A 21,387-nucleotide genomic window follows, 5' to 3' on the forward strand; every position below is an offset into this window, starting at 1 on the left:
GGGCCCTGCAAGCTGACAGGATTCTTGGGTCTCAATAGAATGGCCAGAGTGACTCAGAATGATCCTTTCGCTGATGTTATCTCCTTCTCATCAAATGGCATTCTTCAACTTGGGGCTCCATTTGCTAATCTGTCAAACGTTCTAACCTAAAGCTAGCTTCCTCAGCTCACCTTTTAAGATTTGAAACATTTCAGATACTGAGGATGCCAAGAAAAGGGCAAATCTTGAAGTGGACAGGATTTTATGATAAACTGACAAACTGGGCCCACACATGCAGACTTCAGTGTTAGGCAATCTACTGTTGGCTATTCTGTGGCTTCACCTGCTCCACGCTGGTCCACTCCCTCAGAGGGTAGCCCGTGAACAGAAACCATGGCCCTAGTCACACCTACTCCATTCCCCATCGCCACCACCCTGACATCAATACAAATCCATTGGTTTCTCTTTGACCAGTCACTTTGGACTCCAGCCCCCACGCCACTCGATCCCTAACGAGGGGGTTATAAATGTTCTCAAGGCGGATTTCTGAAACTGAGGTAACGGCACAGGTATGACCACAGGTGCCTTCCTCAGCACAGAATAAGCCTTACAACTTCTCTGGGGCCCAGGCTAGGGGGATTGGAAAATGGCAGCACAGATGTATTGCCTGCCTGACACATCTGACCGGTAACTACAAAAGAACTTGAGGGCTTGGCTCCATTCCAGAACATTGTGGAGCCTCTCACAGACCCGAAGAGTTCCACGTGTTTGAAGTGCTGCAGACAAAGGCAGTTCTGCTTGCCCGAATACAGAATCTGTTTGTGCACACTTGGGTGGGGCGGCTCAGGAATTCTAAGTCCAGGTCCAAATGGAAATGAGTTCCCTGCATCTCCACATCCCACTTTACTGAGCTGCTTGACATCTGCCAGGTTATTCAAAATCATTTGAAATCTTCATCCAAGTTTGATATTCTTTTTTGAAACAGGGAACTCAGTCGGTGTGGAAAAGGAGAAAAGCACCTATCTTTGCTGTTTGTCACACAGCTTCAGAACATGACCTGTTTCTTCTGTTAAACAAAGTAAGGTTTGACTCTCTCATTACCCAGCATTCTACCAGGTACCTAAATGAAAACAGGAGTTCAAGAGCAGGAGAACAAATCAATTGCTTTTATCGCATCAACTTGCTCCAAGACTCTAAAAGGTGTACCCACTGGGGTGTCTGGAGACCTGGCTCCAAACCTGTCCCTGCCTGACATTAATGAGCTGCATTATGTGGATCAAGTCATTTAACGACTTCTAAGTTCTTTATTTACAAAATTAAAAGTTGCACATTTATGTCTAATGTCCTTCCAGGTTTAAAGGTACTTGTAGCTATGAGGGTAAATTCCATTATAAACAAATACTTTTTAATGCATATAGTCAAGGAAACTACTAGTGAGAAGATGGCAGGATGTTAAAATTTGGGCAACTCTTGGCTGCTGTCCTAATAGAAAGCTAAGTGTGGAAAGGAAATTTTATCTCAAGTAGAGGTTCTTTCTGCACTTGACCTACCTATTTGAGAATAGGCAATTTTCTGCAAATGGACTAAAATGCCTGTACCAGTGATTTCCTACCTTTTGTGGCTGATCTACTCTGACTACTCATTTAATTTTTATAACATCTCCCCTTTATCTACAATATATACTGAAAATTAAAAGGATTAAAATGTTTTGTTTAAAATCTAATGTGACCCTGGAAATAATAAGCACCACCAGGGATATCTTGAAATCAGAACCAAGCGTCTGACTAGAGACCCACTTATCCTGAAATGGGAATTCAAAAGGATGCCAAGCTAAGAGATTTCAATGGAAGGATCTCTAAATTGTCATTTTCAGCCCAGAGATACCTGCCTGGCTTTGAAAAAATAACTCTAAGTGTCAGACTTGAGCGAATTGCTCCTCTGTGTCACTCTAGTCTAATATCCCAGACTTTGAAGCATTTGACTCTATCCTCACTACTCATCCCCGCTCTAAAGAGGAGGAGGCTAACCTATCCAAACAAGTGAAGCTGGGCAAATTAAAAAACATGCTACATTTGTACACCACACTAATTTTAAGATGTTTTCACACCAACATTTCTGAGATGTGGATGATATTTACAAAGGATGAGCACATTGTTTGATCCTGGAAAACTGTTAGGTTAATACTGAATTATGCTCTATGAAGTCTTAGGTTACAGGAAATATTCTGAGAGACAGAGACAGGGCGGGCGGGTGGGCGGGGGAGAGAGAGCACACACATGCATATGAGCAAGAATAAGAAAATTGCATCCTAGAAAAGTTTGGACAAGTTCACACTGACTCCTTATTACTGATTTTCTGTCCCTCTATCCCTAAGATTACAAAGAATGAGGCCATAAAAAGCCAAATGTCTGGGGAGTGGAGAAAGAAAAGGGAAATCTCCCTTTTCCAACTGAACCCCAATCCAAGCCCATGACCTGCAATGCAGAAAACACTCATGGAGCAGGAACCATGGGTCTATGGACTTTGTATGGGGAAGACGATGGGTTCTAAGAACAAATGGTCCAACTGACCTGAGACTCGGGATGCCTGTCTCATCATCTACCCTACTTTTGTCATTATCCAATTTCCAGCACACCATACTCAATGGTCGTGCTGCCTCTGCTACATGGTCCAGCAGGCTGTGTCATGCATAAACTCCTCAGCCTGAAGCCTTACAAATTGTTATTGTTCCTAAGTAAAAACAGGCTTTCATATTTCATGAAGCAGAGCAAGGTTACTGCTGCTATAGCTCTCTGTTCTGCTGACTGCCTCCTTTTTATGGTTGAAATGGACACAATGTTTGGAAAATATCTACATGTAATATACATGACAGGAGGGCAAGCAGTATCATAAATGCACATGGCTGGAGTGCTGTACTCTTAAAACTCGAGGATATCTCATGGATCATTCTGGATATCAGAGGAGTCTTGTTCCCTTCTCTTCCTTCTGCTTCCCAGTTTTGATTATTCTGCAAAATCAATTATCTCATACTCTATAGGCATTACCATGAACAAATTTTAAAGATAATATAAAAAGGTTACATGCTTGCATATACAATATATGATAGCTGCCATACATGGAATTTTAATGAACAGCATAATCAATACCTTCCAGTTTATTCATGGGCCACAATTTCAGAATTTAAAGATAGGATTCCAATCTAATTTATTCATATAGAAGTCCATCAACTACATTAGAAAAAATAGTAAAGTCAAAAAACGACCATGGATTCAAAAACTCTTGACAGTTATTAAATGTTTTTTTTCCAAATGTGCTTTAACCAGCAACATAACATAGTGCAAGGGAGGAAAGACAGCAATTTGCTTACAAAATCACTTTTTTAGAAAAAGACAAAACATAAAATACTTTCCTAATAAGTAATTTTGCAGATGTTGTTTCTAATATTGTACTATGTGGATTCACATGACCTCTGCAATTACTAGCCATACCCCTTGAGCAGATAAACATCACAGAACTGTATTATGGTTTTGGAGAAAGGATGGAGGGCACTTTATTTTTTTTTCTAGCTATGATCTCTAATTTACTTATCATTAGAAAAGGCAGGACTAAATACAAAAGGAGGCTATTTCGGTCAGGTAACAGCTAATGCAGAGGACAGAAGGCACATTCACACTTCTCCTGACTTACTGCCTAATAAGTAGCAATTAATTCATCTTATTGTATTTCCAAATGCCAAAGACTCCATTCACATCCAAGGAAAGATGTTCAAGGCTTTTACCATTGTTCATTTTTAAATATATTCAGCTATATTTGGTATTTTATAATTGTCAACAGCATTTCCTTTAACTCTGATGTGGGGCTTCAAATCATAAAGGATTGTAGATGAGAATTATAGATGAGCAAACTCATAGGTGTGCCTCATGACTCTCTCCCAGGAAGCCCTGGATTTAGGACAGCTTCATGCCAGATCCAGGTGTCTGGGAGAAGGCACCCTTCTGACCTCAGCCCACTTTTCTCTAGGAGGTGACAGCAAGGAGCCAGAGGAACCCAAACTGGCTCCAGGCTCAAGTTAAGTCCCAGAGTGAGTCCTTGCTCCCATTGTTTATCTTCTGTTTCCTTCAAACATACAGACACAATGAAGAGGGCTCAGTGGAGGGAGACAATACAAAGCATCCCAAGTCAGGAAAATGAACCTCATCCTGGACTAGTACTCTCTGGGAAGGCAGCAGGACATCCTGCGAAGAGCTTGGCTTTTGGCATCAGATATCCCAGGATTAACTTCAGACTTGTGACTCTAAGCAAGTCAGTTAACTATTCCAAGCCTCTGCGTCCTAATTTATAAATCGAAGATAAAAACACTTCCATTCAGGACTGCTTCAAGTACTTAGCATGGTGCTTGCAGCCTTGGCCCTGGGTGAGCCTGTAATCTACAGGGCCCAGGTGACGGACTGGCTTTCCAGGCTGGATCCTGCTCGGGACCTGAAATGCTCAGGAGCCCTAGTCCTCACTAGATAATCTTTCGGATTGATGTCACTCTAGGGCATTATCTAAGTTGGAGGCCAATTAACAATGGGTTTTCTCTATGAAGAGATAAAAATGTAGAATGAGGCTGTTTCTGTTGCCCTTAAAAAGAAAATCCAAACCTGGCTCAGTTCACACAGAATTATCTTTATCTACATATTCAGTGCTCCGGCTCCCATCGTTAATTTCTCCATCACCACACTGTTGGTAAGTGGTTCTAACTGAAGCCTGAGAAATTGTCTCCAATCTTAGTTTTTGTTCAGTTAAATTAAAAACAAGGTAATAAAAATATCTTTGAGGAGAAAGGGTACATGTCATAAATGCAAAAGAACTCCCCCTGAAGACTGGGAAATGCCAGGAAAGATTGTATCATTTTCCAAATCCTGTGACAAGGCCAAGTGTCTTGGTGCGGACGCAGACAAAGGAGGTTGTTGCTCAGGCTTTCCTTGCCTCCTGCACTGCTAACAGCCACGTCCTGAAGGAGCAGAGTGGCTCAGGGGGCTTCACCGGGCACCACAGAGTGAAGTGAAGCATGTCTGCCTTCCCTGTGGACAGGCCCATTCCTGGATGGAATCAGTGATGATACAAACATGATTCAGCAGCGTGGACTTTAGCAATGCCCCAGTGAAGTTCTTGAACTCAAAAGAATTAAATCAACAATTTGAACTTTAAGCTCTCTGCTTATTGGAAGGAACAGCAGATTGGAAAGAATGGCCTGTTCAGAAATCAAATCACAAAGGCCACCAGGGCGAGAACAAGAAAACGGCCCCGGGGGAGCACATGTAGCTCATAAATTAGTCACCAGTGACTGGACATAATCAGAGGGGCTCAGGTCTTTTTCTGCTCTACTGGGATGATGCAATGTCAGCAACTACAGGTTTTTCTTCAGTACACATCCAGAGCCTGGCATGAATACATCTACTGCATAAGATGTATTCCTGCTGAGGGGAGGGCATGGTGAAGACTTCCTTTCCTCTTAGTTTTGTCCCGAGTCATACACTCACCCAAACACACTCGAGAAGTGAACCAGAGGTGGTTTGGCCCATCTTCATGGGAAGATGGAGATGGCCCACAGTGTGGTGGTGCTTCCCAGACCTTGGCTGTGGCTGCCACAAGCTTCTGAAAACAGCAAGAAAGGATTGCCTTTTTGCTGCTAATGGGGAAAGAAGGACTCTGAGCGGGGTCTGAACAACTTCCTAGGGCAACTGAACATACAGAGAAAGAGACTCAGGCACGGAACTCTACAAAGAAACTCTGAGTATGAAAAAGACTGCTTAACACATAGAGAACGCTTCTGCATTCTTTCTACATGCTAGGATAACAAATCCCTGGTGCTTAAAAGGACAGTTAATGACTTTTTGATGAATTAATGGTGAGTGAAACAATTCGAAGTAGAGAATAATTTCTAAGGCTGTGAGCTAATTCTCAGACATGCTGCTGCTTCTCACTACTCCACTGGAGATGCCAGTAGGGGCTAAACTAAGGGAAAGGGCGAGATGGAAGACAACAGGTAAAGCTGGTGTTGGTGACCTTGCTGTCTCTGCAGCTGGTGACGCAAGGTCCAAGGGAGACCTCTAACTCAGCATCCTCGGGTCCTTAAATGGATATTCCATAGGCCTAGAAGCCTCTTTCACACTGCAACTGCACGGATTCATCTTATACTTTAGAATTAGACTCAGACCCAGCTATGGGCTGTGGGTCATCTATAAAACCTACCCCCTTGAGAGGAGTGGGTCAAAAGGGTTTTGTCTGAGTAGGAGGCAAACACACAGCACTCCCATCACTAAGAAACAACTCCTTCAAAGCTAAGCTCTCTTCTAGGCCTGTAGTTAGTACTCTAGCTTCTGTCCTAGACATATTTTTTTTTTTTTTTTTTTTGGAGACAGTCTCTCGCTCTGTCACCCAGGCTGGAGTGCAGCAGTGCAATCTCGGCTCACTGCAACCTCCACCTCCCAGGTTCAAGCAATCCTCCTGCCTCAGCCTCCTAAGTAGCTATAACTACAGGTGCACACTGCCATAACCTAATTTTTTGTATTTTAGTAGAGACAGGGTTTCACTGTGTTGCCCAGGCTGGTCTCTAACTCCTGGGCTCAGGCAATCTGCCCATCTCGGCCTCCCAAAGTGCTAGGATTACAAGTGTGTGCCACCGTGCCCAGCCTTGTCCTAGACATTCTGAAAATGCCCCAACCTCACTGCGTGGGGGGACCGGGGAGAGAAAATCCCCACAACTCTGCATGTATAAATTTAATTTCCAAAATTACTATGCTCTGGCCACAAATGCCTTTTTTTTTTTTTTCTTTCTGTTCTCCATCTTACCAAGTTCTTGAATCTCAGCTTCAATCTACTGGCGCCTTGTCTCTACTATCCCAGCTTCTCTGCTCCTGGTTCACTGTCTCCTCGCATTACTCCCTTTCTAGTTCAACCATCCCCTATATTTCCTGGACCTCGTATCTCTCCTTTGCAGTCATGGTCTTTATCCAAGGTAATCAAATTGTTGGCCGAGTCTATCTTAACTTAAGCTGCTAAAAATTCCAGAGGAAAAGTCTCATGTTGGTGCCAATGGCTATTGCACAAATTCATGGTAGACAATTGGGCAAAAATCGGCTGGGCACAGTGGCTCACATCTGTAATCCCAGCACTTTGGGAAGCTGAGGCAGGCAGATCACTTGAGGTCAGGAGTTCGAGACCAGCCTGGCCAACATGGTGAAACCCCGTCTCTACTAAAAATACAAAAATTAGCTGGGTATCATGGCAGGTGCCTGTAATCCCAGCTACTTGGGAAGCTGAGGCAGGAGAATCACTTGAACCTGGGAGGCGGAGGTTGCAATGAGCTGAGATGGCGCCACTGTACCCAGCCCAGGCGATGGAGTGAGATTCTGTCTCAAAAAAAAAAAGGACAATGGGCAAAAATCTAGGAGCAAAAAGAGAAGAGAGTTTTTACTGCATTTGATTTTCTAAGGGAAATAAATGGCAAGGAAAGACACTGTGGGTGGTAGGAAAGAAAGATTAATTTTGGTTGAAGAAGGCGGGTAGGTAGAGGAAAAAGTACAGAATAATGTTTGCCACTTGATTTTTCATTAAAAAAAAAAAAACTTACATAATGAAAATGATCAATTCCAGATAGTATAAACATGAGTGTTTAATATGATATTCTCTGTACAGTTTAAATTTTGTATGTTTAAGATTTTGCAACAAAAACTTCATAGTTAATTTTGATGCGCACTCCTAGTTAATTACTATTACTTTAAGAGAACCCAACTTTTAATAAGTTAATTTTTAAATGCTGCTATTGAAAATCTTTCTGAAAAATTCTGGCACACAATACTTTTCAGACTTCATAAGGACAGAACTTATAATTTATTCTTTAAATACGAATAGTAGAAAAGACTACAGAGCGGGCAGAGAGCACTGAAGCGGGGAGCCAGCCAAGGATGAGTGCTAAGTGCCACGGAGCAGCCCCGAGGGTGTGGGTTGGCCCTTGGTCCTGGCCTGCGACTCTCTTCCCCACTCTTAAAGCAGTCCAGGAATTAGCCTCCCTGACTCCGGCTTGGCCTCCCTCTTATTAGCTATCCTGCAAAACCCGGCCAGTGAGGTCTTTTCAGAGTGTTAATTTGTATGAGCCCTGTGTACGCCCCGAGGCCCACAGATGAATCCCTGCTCCTCAGTGGGATGATCGAGGGCCCTTCCCTTAGGCTCCTCCAGTCTTACCTCCCACCGTATGCCTCCAACTACACAATGTTCTTCATCGTCCCCCAGATAGTCCCAACTTTATGGAAATTCTCTGACTTCAACTATGTTTAGTTCTAACGACACTTCTCCATGAAGCTTTCTTTAATTCCCTCACTCTCAGAATGAATCACTCTTTTCACTTGGTCAGCCTCTGCACTATCCTGTTTAACTTCTACTGCAGAGCCCCCTAGCTGTGGATACCCACTGGAAAAAATAACAGAAAATTTCAGCGTTCCTCAAGAACACAAACTCTGGATTCAATTCTATTGCCCAACATCTACAAAAGGACCTAGAACACACTTGAGTTCTCAATGAAAACCACTGGACTGAATTCAGTAATCATTCCTATGTCTTTCAAGTTCAAATCTATGTAGAAATCTTAGACTTTCACTAGAACAATTTTTTTCTTTACTAAAATTTAAGTCTACACATTTTGGGGGTGATCTAGTACACAAACAGCACATTGAGAATAACTGCCAATTAGCAGAAGCATAAAGCTGACCTTTAGAATTTATTCTAACAGATTTCCAGAAGAGTAACTTTTGTAGCTAGGATGACTTATCTATCAATGTGACATCAAAATGACCACTCTCTCCTGGAGTCTGTTTTCTTCCGAGGAACATGGCAGAACTTAGAAACTACAAAACTTAAAAACATGGACTTTAAATGGGACACAGGAGCTGTCTGTAAAGGCTGGAAGGGACAGCATAGGAGGTAGACACCTCCTTTTCCTTCTGCCTATAACAGGTGGTTTTTCAAACCTGATTCAATGGAGTAGCCCAAGAGGCCATTACTAAGGATTGGAGAGAGAAAGTTTCAATTAGAAACATGAGTTTTGCTACTTTAAAAAGGCTAGAAAACACCAGCCCAAAGAACTCTGCCACACCCTTCCCTGGAAAGTAAAGAGAAGCTTATAAGCAACAAGGTTCACAAGGAAGACACACCTGGCAGTGGCCTCCGTTGTGGGTAAGCCACTTTTCCAACTCCACAGAGGGACAGACAAATGCAAGCCTGGCTTTGGTCTTCAAATGAGAAGCATAGACCTTTGTCTACCCCTTCCATGTCTGAGTTTGTGGAGAAGTGGTGACCGGCCTGGCTACGGCAGTGCCTGCAAGGGTAGTTACTGGGATGGTCAGCCACCAGCCACCTGCTCCAGGAGGCCTTTCTACATCTTCCCAGGCAAAGCACAGTGTCTATTTTAAGCTTGGATACTTCCTGCCACTCCCCCCTGCTCCCCACCCACCCAGAAGCTATCCTTGTTGTCTTTTGGGATGACCTCAATTTTCTGTAGCGAGTTTATCTCATTAGCTAGCATGTGAGGCCAAAAAGACCATGGCTATCAGCCTGACCCCATGATGACCTTGGTAAAGATGCTTGTCCCTGCCTCCTCACAAATGTGCTATTAGACTCCAGAGCTGAACAAGGGGGTATGGATGGAGCTGGGACACCAACAGAGTTGAGCCCATATCCTGGTAATGGCTGGTTAGGAAGGTTAAGTATGTGGTCTTTGAGATAAAATGTTCATGGAGGAAGTGAAAGCAGCACCAACTCCTGCAAGCAGGTGACAGCCAGCCTCACTCTCTGTGACTGTCCTAATGCCCTCAGAGTAGTGACAAGCAGTTCTGTCTCCAGGACCATATCATCCCCCCAGTTACTGATGACCCTCACAGCACCAACCCAAATTAAGTCCACATTTTGACCAAGGGCTCAAAGTTAAAATGTGGATGCCAAGTGAAGGGCTGGTAGCAAAGGCTGAATGCCCAGCCCCAAAGACTGTGAGGGATGACAGGTTAGGTACAGTGTGCTGGCGTGAAGCCCTCTGCTTAAAAACATTTGCCCACCTCCACTAGACAAAATTTTATCTAAAAAAAAATTCGTTTAGGGTGCAAAAAGATCTGAGTTCAAATCCTGGCTTCACCACTTACTAGGACGGCTTTGTGACTAGTCAATTATACTCTCTCAGCCCCCATTTCCTCAATATCATGCCCCAAAAACAGAATACTGTAGTGAGCTTAAATGAGGGAGCACGCATTAGGCTGTCTTTCCTGTTTCAATTCCCAAAAGTAACAGTACACTCCCCGGGAAGCTCATCCCTGCACCCCACATTTCATTTCGGCTGTTCCTGCTAACACTTACCCAAAGTGCTCCTCTAGTTTACATTCCCATTTACATGGCCAGCTCCCTGAATAGGAGATTGGCTGTTAACTGCCCATCACAGTGAGCACCATGCCTGGAACACTCAGTTGGTGTTAGCAGATGGAAAAACAAAGGACTCCATTTTTCCAAGAACAATGTGGTAGGAAAGAAGGGAAGAAACTACAAGAAGACGGAGGTGGTTCTTGGAGCTTAAATGCTGAGCCAGTTGCTATCCTACTGCTTCTGTTTCTGTCTCTTCCTTGTGCCTGCCCCAAAAGATAGTGGCCCAGGGCTGAAAGTCAAGGGTATGTTTCTTTTTTATTATTTTTTTAGAAACAAACATCAATACAGCTGTGTATTTTTATATATGTACATGCATAAAGCAACAGAAAAACTGTTCCTATGGAAGAAAACTCTAAAATTCACCAAGTGAGAAATAGACTGCTTCCTATATCCCATGGGAATCCCTTCTGAACAGAAGAGCTTTATTCATCACCTATAGGGCTTTCAGTCTAGGGCTGTGTGCCTGGTAAGTCCACAGGAACCACATAGACGGTGCAGAAATAACAGCAATTCATATCATCACAGATGGAAACAACATTGTTATCTGTAAACTTCTTTGTACATCATTAATTCATTAGCTCAGAGAAACTAGAAACAGAGTCAGAACTTGAGCAAAAACTGGGGTAGTTACATCCATATAGAGAGTATTGCACCTTTGGTTAAAAAGCAGGATCTATAAAGTTATCTTAGTCTTCCAACTGCTCAGCCAGTGCAGCTAAAAGCCAGCCACCATCAGCCACACGTGCGAGCGAGCCAGCATGCTGCCCACTGCAGAGGGCACACCAAATGCTCCTTCCTAATCACTTGTCCTGTTCCACAGCCAGCCTTGTTTGCATAAAAAAAAGTAGAAGGACTTTGGGAAGAGTCCCAGTGTTCACCACTCAAGTGTTGTGAAACTGTACTGTTTTTTAGTTCAGAACAAAACCACAAATTTAATTACTGTATAGAAAAATATCAGAACAGAACCAAAAAAGGCACATGGGAAAGTTATCAATATGGCCCAAAATCAATTTTTATTATAAATGAAGGCTCCTCCTTGCAAACTATAATCCCTTTGCATTTCTAAAATAGGGCACTATAGAAAAATAAAAGTCAGGTATGTTTTATTGTAAATTTTATAAAGGGAAAAAGAAAGAAGCTGTATATAAAAAATGATCAATGTCCCCATTTTTCCTATAAAATGTATTTTGAGACTGAAAAATGAGGTACAAGTGAAAACAAAAAAATGTAAGTAAGCTCAAGTACAAATGAAACTGCAAATGGGTTTGATCAAGAGCTTTTCCATCTCTAAGATCTATCTTTTTTTTAAAGGCCACTCCTCAGATTTCTTTTAATAAGAGCGCCGTTCACTTAAAAAACAGTAGTAAGCAATGTGGAAGAAATCTCGCTGAAAATACTCTGCAGGAAGAGATATGCATGAAAAAGACGTATTTTTTATAAGTCTTCTTAAAAATACATCAAAAGCATGAGTTAAAATAATTTCTAAATTTTTTAAAAAGGTAATTTCATGACCACTTTGGAAATGATTCTAAAGAATTTCTACTCAATTTTGCATCTCTGGACTTTTCTTTTTTTAAGTTTTTCTAGCCCAGAGCTGCTTGGTGGGCATCTGAAGGTTAAAAAAAAAAAATCACGTTTCTGTGCTGAAAAGTTATCAAGAAGAGCTCTCTGTTGCATTTGCATTGTTATTAGCCCAGAGCTGCTTGGTGGGCATCTGAAGGTTAAAAAAAAAAAATCACGTTTCTGTGCTGAAAAGTTATCAAGAAGAGCTCTCTGCTGCATTTGCATTGTTATTAGGAACACACACACACACACACACACACGCAAACACACGCACGCGCTCGCACACACTGAGTTTAATGTGAGGCTAGTACAGAAACAGAGAGATTAAACACAAAGAAATGTAAACAGCTCTCACATGCAAGGAAACTAGGTTACGAGAATCCCAGCACCAGGCATTCACCAGTCACCATGGAAAACAGGAAGTGAGATGCATAGCAACCACAAGCCAAAAAGCAGAAAAGCGCATACCTTTAGCTTGGAATGAAAATCACGAGATTTCCTTCTGGCAAGAACCTGAATGTGACTAGACACCTGCAGGGTAGGGGAAGGGAGGAAAACAAAGGAAAAGCCTGTAACCATGGAGATGAAAAGCCCCCTACAAGTGGGCAAGCCAGACGTACCTTAATGGCGGCTTGAATTTCTCGAACTTTCTTTCTTGCTAAGACCTGTATATGACTAGACACCTACATTGTTCGGGTTTATGAGGGGAAACAAAACAAAACAAAACAAAACAAAAAAAGGAAATCAAATATAAAATCGCTACTCTTTGGGAGGGTTTTGGGGTGGGGTTTGGGGGGGTGGTTATTTGCATCTCAACAAAGCTCTGCAGTTAGGAATACACAGTCCCAGCCAGACACAAGCCCCCAGCGCTGCTCTAAGCTTTTCATACTGGGTCATCACTGCAGTGACTTGATTCAGGATGAAAATTAAGACTCATCTTAGTTTTCCCACCCGAGAGAAATCATGGGCACTGGGAAAAACTAATTTTGGGAGGGATGAGAGGGGCTGTTTTCATTCTAAAATTAAAAAGGTGGGGGTAAAGGTAAATGAAAATATTTATAGCTTCTCGGTATCAGGAGGGAAAATCCCTTTTTCTCAATTTAGAAGAGACTATCCATAAATTAGCACATTCTGCAGAATCAAAAAGCTGAAGCTGTCAGTTGTATTCTGATCTCATTAAGAGCTCTGGATTCTGTAGCAAATGTTAAAATAATACTGACATGTAAATTAGATCTCAAAGAGAAATGGAAAGACCCAGTTAGCAGAGCTGCTTTTTTTTTTTTTTTTTTTTTTGCCCTTATAAATATCTTTAATCCTTCAACTCTTTTGGGTATTGACTGGGCGCCAAGTGGATTTGCATATTATTACAAAGCGAAATGTGTGAATACAGCCAGCCAGCCATCCTGTTAAAAATCTGGGTTGAAAACCACATGGATTTGCTGAACAACAAATTCACATTGGAGAGGTATCACCAACTGCTGCCTAAAAACATCCCCAGGACGCCGGGGCGTGGAAATGTAGCCAAGCCCAGCTTCTGAAACACAATGATTCCACTGAAATTTGCATCTCTTTCAGTGGGACTTGGTTAAATTTAGAAGAGTCCCTCAGTGAAGGGTCACCGGGCAAATGACCAGAGCTCACAGACCAGCAGACAGCCCAGGTCCCGCACTGTCAGTATATAGGTGATTAGATCCACTGGTTTCTGAAATTTAGAACCTTCCATTTAAAAGTTCAGCAACTCAGACTGCGTGGTGATTACCCCATTTCCAACTCTCCAGCGGCTCTAAAACAGGATTTATAATAAACGGTCCTTTTATCTTTAACTTTGTCTTTGAGCTTAAATTATTCAATTTTTTTTTTTCCAATTTGCTTTGGTACTTTTCTTTTTTTAAGTACAGAGAAGCAGAAACTCCCCCATCCTCTTCACCCCTCCATCTGGCTCCTGCTGTTACTTGTTTTCACCCGAATTTTGTTCTTCTGTGATTCTCTGACTTGATGAGGGCCACTAGCATCCCCCAAACAGACAATGCGCTGCCTCTGTGCGCTGGCAGGAGGCCACTTCTCTTTGTGCTGACTCAGCAGCCAGGCTCCCAGGCTGTGGCACAAGTAGCATTCCTGGGGAAGAGCCTCTCCCCGTTATAAACACTCATGAAAACAATTCCTCACTGGGAAGAGAACTGAAATCTGCTGCTCAATCTTAATGAGACCACAGTTTAGCTGGCTTTTTGGTCTGATTACAGTTTTTAAGGTTCATGCTGTATCATTCAGCATAAATCAACATTAAAAAATAATTATTTTCTGTTAACAACTCACCCATGAGGTTTTTGGGTTTTTTTCCCCCCTCCTTTCTTTTTTTGGTTTTAAACACTAATTTCTCATCCATTCCAATTCTAAACTGGCTCACGTCAGAGATTTGGGCTGTTTTACATCTGAAAGAACGAGGGAAGGCAGAACTCTGACAAAGGGCAGAGAATTCCTGATACTGCTCTGCACAGAGTTATTGAAGTTGTAACTTCATTTCAGTCATAGCAGCTACTGACAAAAAGCCATCGCTTAAAAAGCAACAGTTCCCTGGACTCACATTATTTAGCATTACATTAAGGCCAGTACTCAAGGCTGCTGGTGTTACTTTTTCATTGAAATTATGACTAATATATAATCGTTCCAGGATTTTACAATGCACAAAATCTCAAAATGACATGACCTGCAAGTGCATTTCCACCTGCAGTTTTTGCAATGTTCGCAGGCACACATTTTGGGAAAGAAATATTAGCTCTGAAATACCGCACAGGAGCAGTTCATACACCGTCCTTAGCAGTGACACTTTCCCACGTGAGTATAAAAGGAACTTGTAAGACCACATAATAAAGGGTCACTGAAATGATGAACAGTGAAAACTGAGCCAATTTAAAATACCTCCAACACTGACGTCCTTACAGGGAACTCAAATTGGGGGCTCCTAGGAGCCAAAGCATAGCCAGCCACTGCAGCCAAAATGCCTTTGTGGGCCATTCGCTGACATGCACAATTTCCAGGTGGGTTATTTTACCTGTTTTCTGGTCCTCGTCTTGCCTGTCCTGAGTTTGATGTATCTGGCTATCAATTCATTCCTACCTGAAAGATAGAAGAATTTACCATGAGGTGGGTTACCAAAAAGTCAAACCAACAAAGCCCCTGAAAGCAAGAAACAGAATTCAGAATCAAGAATTTTAAAAATACAACTATGTGTTTACTAATGCTAGAAAAATAAAACAGCACAATTGTCTGCAAAAATGTTTACCAGGAAAAATTAAGATGAAAGGCATTTAAACTTAAACTTAGACCAGCATCTGAGAATAGAAATTTGTATTTTCTTTTTTTTTTCCTTTTAAGACGGAGTTTCACTCTTGTCACCTAGGATGGAATGCAATGGCACGATCTTGGCTCACGGCAACCTCCGCCTCCCAGGTTCAAGTGATTCTCCTGCCTCATCCTCCTGAGTGGCTGGGATTACAGGCATGTAATCCTGCGCCTGGCTAATTTTGTATTTTTAGTAGAGACGGGGTGTCTCCATGTTGGTCAGGCTGGTCTCGAACCCCCGGCTTCACGTGATCTGCCCACCTCGGCCTCCTTAAGTGCTGGGATTATAGGCGTGAGCCACCACGCCCAGCCGAAATTTATCTTTTTAAGATGTGCCTTTTTATCTGTTTGTATGCTGATACCGAAATGGGTGGTGGCTCACTCAAATAAGCAACAAATACAAACAAGGATTAGCCTGGGAATAAACCCAGTTCTCTTCTAGTCTTTGATTTTTCATATTCATGTTCATATTCATTTTCCTTCTCATTCAAGTTTCTACTCATAGTTAACTCCACCTAGAATCACAGTCACAAGAGAATGAATGAGCTGCTGTGGCCATGGAAGCCCTACAATGACAAGAAGCTAACCGTAGGAAAGCAGACATCCCCTAAAGGTAGTCAGTGAAAAAAATGACTCAATCTCCTCCAAGTTATATAACCTTCTGGGGAAAGAACGATGCCCAAAAGTATAAACAAAAACCTTTTATCCGTATCCCACAAGGAAACTGAGAAGTCTTAGATAACCTGACTTCAGAAAACCATAATATAATAGGAAAAAATATCCCCAGAAGCTAAGCAGAGAAATGTATTACTAAGATACCACGTGAAATAAAATTCACTCATACAAGACATGGGTTCTTCTGAGCAGCTCCTATTTACGACTTCAACTTGCTCTAAATACCAGGAACTGAAATTATTTCTACATATTCTATACAGTAAATGGAAAACCACCATTTCATAGCACTACTGTTGGCTGGTTTTGTATCAGCTCAGCTCCATCCTTGTGAAAAATTCCTTTGGTCAAGAACAAGTCTGAAGCCCGCTGCTGTGGCATTCACTCAAGTGCTTTACCAGCCTGAGACAATTGTGCTAAATGCTACTTCTCCTTCAAGGCCTCACTTGGATGTCACTTCCTTGGGGAAGTCTTTTCTAATTGCCCAACTAGGTTTGGTTGTCTTGCTCTACACCCCCATGGTGGCACAAACTGCACTTCTCCTTCCTAGGATGTACCCAAACTGTAACAGTATTTATAACTTTATAGTTAGTTGTAAAATTTGTGTTTGCTGCCTCACTTCTTCCCAGGTATACTGCACACTTGAAGAGGGGAAGAACTCTGTCTTCTTCCTCAAAGTACCCCTAGCACCTAGCACACTGCTGGGCACAGAGAAAAGAATGAATAAGGAAATAACACAGCCTCTGCTGAAAGGAAGTGACCATATCCCCCAGATCTTCCCTAGCAGACTAAAGAACTGGAAACACTGAAGACCAACATCAAAATGTCCTTAGGGAAATCTTGTCTGAGAATTCCAAAGACTCTCTCATCACTGCCTAGAATGTCCTATAGTCATGGCTCTGTCCACCACCTGCCAGTATTGGGACTGTGCAGGACATGGTCATCACTGGAAGGCAAAGGAATCATGAAATCTTGGGGCTAGAAAGTATCCCTGGGTCATCCATTCCCATTCCTGAAAGTCTAAGTCCTCATAAGCCTAAGTCAGCACTTCTAAAATTGAGGAAGTAGCCCATTCTATCTTAGAACATATTTATGAATAAGAAGACCCTTCTTCTTTGGGGGGTCTGCTTTAACTTTCATCCCAGATCCTTCCTGTTCCTCTTAACAAGAAGTCCAGTCCTTTATTTATGTAACTGCCTTTCAGATATTACCAGCAGCTCTCAGGTCCTCCTAGAGTTGTACACAAGCTAAACCTTCTGTGTTCCTTTGTTATCTGACAAGCTTTGGAACACTCCCACACACCATCCTGTGACCATCCTTTGTTTTCCTTTCAAAGCTTTAAGTCCAGAAGTGTGGCAGTGCTCCTGCTACAGCATCAGAGTGAGTTTATTACCTCTCTCATCCTAAATACTCTACCTCTGTTAATGCAGCCAAACACTGCATTAAATTTTTAAGGAGCACAATAAATTATCAATATATGCCAACTTAAACTCCTAGGTCTTTTTCATATGGGTTCCTCTTTGGATAGTCCCTACCCCTGTTTCCAGTCTTTTTAATGCATAGCTGAGATTTTCAGACCTCAAAACAGAACCTTACATTTTTTTCTACTCCATTTCATCCCCTTAGATTCAGTCTATCATTCCTGCCTGCAAGATCTTCTCAGATCCTGCTTCTGTGACTGAACCCTTTTACCACAGGAAAAGGACCTCTAAATTCAGTTTTGAGGATTGCTTTTCCAAGCATTCTCTTTCAAACTTTTGAGAACTACCAATATCCCCTGTAGTGTCATTGCATCTACTTCTCCATCTCTCAGATGGTTGTACAGATTTTGCAATTTGTCTCGAAGGCTTGCTGACAGCAGAGCCCAGCTAGGAGTACCTAATTACCAGAAGCCAGAGCTAAATGACAATGTCTGCAGACAAGCCAAGCATCCTCTAGCCTGGGGCCTCACTGTGCATCCTGTTCAGGGCTATTTGAGTGGCCAAGGTGAAATAGATCCACCGCTTTGTATTACATACAATTTCGTCTGAACTTTGTCCAGATGACAAAAATGTCGCCTACCCTCAAACTTGCTTATTTTCTGGGAAAACAGACAGAATAGCTTGATGGGTGTGACACAAAACCTACAGAACTAATTTCCAATTTCTTGCAGCACTTGGGGTTGAAAGAATAAAATCAATATCCAAGACAGCCCTATTTGACTCTGTACCACAGCCTATACAAATGGCACCCCTTAAAGTTAAACAGTCTCAACTCATACTTTGACTGAAGTACAATCATATACCACATAATGACATTTTGGTCAACAATGAGCTGCATACATGATGGTGGTCCCATAAAATTATAATGGCATGTTTGTACTGTATCTTTTCTATGTTTAGATACTCAAATACTTACCATTGTGTTACAATGGCCTACAGTATTCAGTACGGTAACACCACACAGGTTTGCAGCCTAGGTGTGTAGTTGGCTATTCCATCTAGGTTTACGTAAGCACACTTGATGACTTTCTAACAATGACTAAAATCACCTGATGATGTATTTCTCAGAATGTATCCTGTTGTTCAGTGACTTCTAAAAATTATGACTTCAACAGGTCCCTACTGAGTACTGTGGCCTGGGCATTATGCTGCAGTCATTATTTCATTAAAAGCTCGTCTTAACTCTCATGTCCTTGCTTTTCAAAAACCCATGTTCTTTCTTTCATCTATATTTCAAGCCATGAATAGTAATTATTTCTTTTAAATATCAGAACTACCTGCTTTAAATTATAAAATCTTCCCTGAAACAAGTCTTAGAAACCTAATAAATTCTCTTAAATGCACTAAAATATTGCTTATAAAACTAGTACAATTTCAACCTTCCCCCAAATCAAATGTCTAAATCAGCTAATTCATTGTACATTTTAATTTGGAAATACAGGCTGATCTGTTACCTAGGCCAAATTATTTTTTTTAATTACTTGAAATATCAAATATACATAAATCCTTTAAATCAAAAACATTAACACTATGGCTTTAATTCTATTAACATTTTCTATGTTTAATTCTAAATGTTTCCAGAATTAAACTATACTTACCCATTTAAAGAAGTATGCCATTCCAAACAATTCTGGAAGATCTTTTTGGCTGTTTGGGATTGTATATGCATGGTTGATATCAACTAGGTTCTGAAGAGAGTCTTGTCAGTGGCCCTGACACGACATCCTAAGCCCTACCTATATTTCCTTCTATTTTTTTGAGACAGGGTCTCACGTTATCACCCAGGCTGGAGTGCAGTGGCACGAACTCAGCTCACTGCAGCCTCAACCTCTCAGGTTCAAGCGACCCTCCTGCCTTAGCTCCCCAAGTAGCATGGGACTGTGGTAGCTCATGGGACTACAGGCTTGCTCCACCACACCAGACCAACTTTTGTATTTTTTTGTAGAGATAGGATTTCATTATGCTGCCCAGGCTGGTCTCGAACTCCTAAGCTCAAGCGATCTGCCAACCCTGGCCTTCTAAAGTGCTAAAATTATAAGCATGAGCCACTGCACTGGCCCCTATGTATATTTCTACAGCCCTGCCCTCCAAAGGGGTGAGCTTACAGATTCCACAGCCCTGGATTTTAATCATGTTACTAAGATGCAGCATTTCCTAAGGGCCAGAAGATAAGCAGCACCATCGCTGATGTAACTGAAAGTGGTTCTCCAAGCTACACAGCATAGTCCTGTTGCAGCCATGATCTTCACACACACATACACACACACACACACACACACACACACACAGAGAGAGAGAGAGAGAGAGAGAGAGGTGCTTGATTTAGTAAACCTGATGCTACAAAAATGACTCTCAATAAAGTTAACTTTAATTATTATTTTCCTAAAACAATCCTGCAGTCACCTGGGGACCGTCTTTCTTTGTGCCTTACACCACACCTGTCTAATGTGTCAGAGAGAGATATAAAGCTTCTCTGTAACACAAAAATTCCTTTAGAAATGCACAATATGTCACCTCTTTAAGTCTCAGATGCTGTAGTTGTAGCTGCCCTTGTTTTTCCCACCGGCTGCACATAAGCAGCAAGGACAAACACAGCCTGACCTGTCACTTTTACACTGTGATCCTCTCCAGGCACTATAATCTAGTTTTTATTTCATTTTATTTTATTTTTCCCTAAATAATATAACACAGTTCGAAGTGAGCCCATCACTGGCTTCTCTTGCATCTTGGATTGCCATGGAAATTCTTGCTAAAGGGGCTATACAGAGAGAGATCCCAGCAGAAAGGCATGGAGTTTGCACTGTGCTTGCCTTACCAGATAGAAGACTGGTTAACATTGTTGTGGGCTGTATATATAATGGGATGTGGCCTCAAGGTCATGTTTGAGGCACAGCAAATGAAGGTCTGTGGCTAGAAATTGTAGCCCAGAGACACTCAAGCTTTAACAGTGTAAGAGCCACTTTGTAATTGAATGGAGTCAGGGAGCCACCAAGAAAGAAGCAACAAATGCAATGCTCCTCTTCCCGGGCCATGGCCAGTCCTAAGGCAAACTCACACCCATGCAGGACTGGACTGCCCTGGGCCTAGGAAGGAGCTCTAGCTTGGCTTCTCTAAGGAAACATCTGCTGGCCCTTTCCCTTCACCGGGAGGGATGTGTGAGGGTTCTCCACCCCCTTCTTCCATATTAAAACAATGAAAATCAGAAAGAAAACTTATTTCCCTTGAATGCCAGACCAAAGCTACATCAAACAAGGGTCTTCCACATATCCCCCACCCCACAAACCCTAACTCAGTCCAGTAGTACTACTAGATTATCGAATGTTTCCTGTGAACACCTTGAACTTTGTACATGGGTGCACAACTGCTGTCATGGCCTGTACTGTCCTTGCCCATTTCTGCATGTCTGGTTTCTGCCTATCTTCCCAAGGCCTCATCCTTCATGAGCCTCCCAGCTGGTGGAGGCCTCCCCTTTCCCTAAACATTCAAAGCCTTTAACCTGGGCTTCTTTGCTGGTAACGCGTATCTTTTTCTGCCCTACGTGATATCATTTCAGCACGTGTCATGACTGCAATCAGGTCATAAAGTCCTTGGCAACAAGAACCAATGACAGGAATCTCTTCTCTGCCTCCCTTTCCCAGGTGGCTCAACATTTATGGACCGAGTCATTCTTCAGGTCAGAAAAGAGGCTCCTACATCCCTGTAGTCCCAGTTTGGCACCAGATCATCAATGTAAAGTTAAAAAAGAAAAAAAGAAAAAGATAACCAGTGGAAGGAAGCAAAGAACAATGTCTTCCATAGGGGACCCACGCCGGCATCAGCACAAAGCACGGGGAGAGTGCTTTCCAAAGAAACTTCTCAGGCAAGATTCTACAAGACAGTGTTAAACTGCCTTCTAGTCATATGC

General features: G+C 42.2%; 1 protein-coding gene across 8 annotated transcripts in view; it reads right to left on the reverse strand.

The window, feature by feature from the left end:
- The window catches only part of TEAD1 (TEA domain transcription factor 1), a 272,153-nt gene that overhangs the window by 68,644 nt on the left and 182,122 nt on the right, over positions 1-21,387 (reverse strand). For 3 of the 8 annotated variants that reach the window (XM_073018192.1, XM_008006473.3, XM_073018207.1), the window contains 3 exons: positions 15,041-15,105; positions 12,612-12,674; positions 12,460-12,522 (listed from right to left, as the gene is read on the reverse strand). In XM_073018192.1, coding sequence (XP_072874293.1) covers positions 12,460-12,522; positions 12,612-12,674; positions 15,041-15,105 — 191 coding nt within the window. The remainder of the gene's footprint in view (positions 1-12,459; positions 12,523-12,611; positions 12,675-15,040; positions 15,106-21,387) is intronic. The other 5 variants (XM_008006509.3, XM_008006503.3, XM_073018213.1 and 2 more) reach the window with 2 other exon arrangements.

This window comes from Chlorocebus sabaeus, chromosome 1 (genome assembly GCF_047675955.1).
Source record: "Chlorocebus sabaeus isolate Y175 chromosome 1, mChlSab1.0.hap1, whole genome shotgun sequence".
Lineage (NCBI taxonomy): Eukaryota > Metazoa > Chordata > Mammalia > Primates > Cercopithecidae > Chlorocebus > Chlorocebus sabaeus.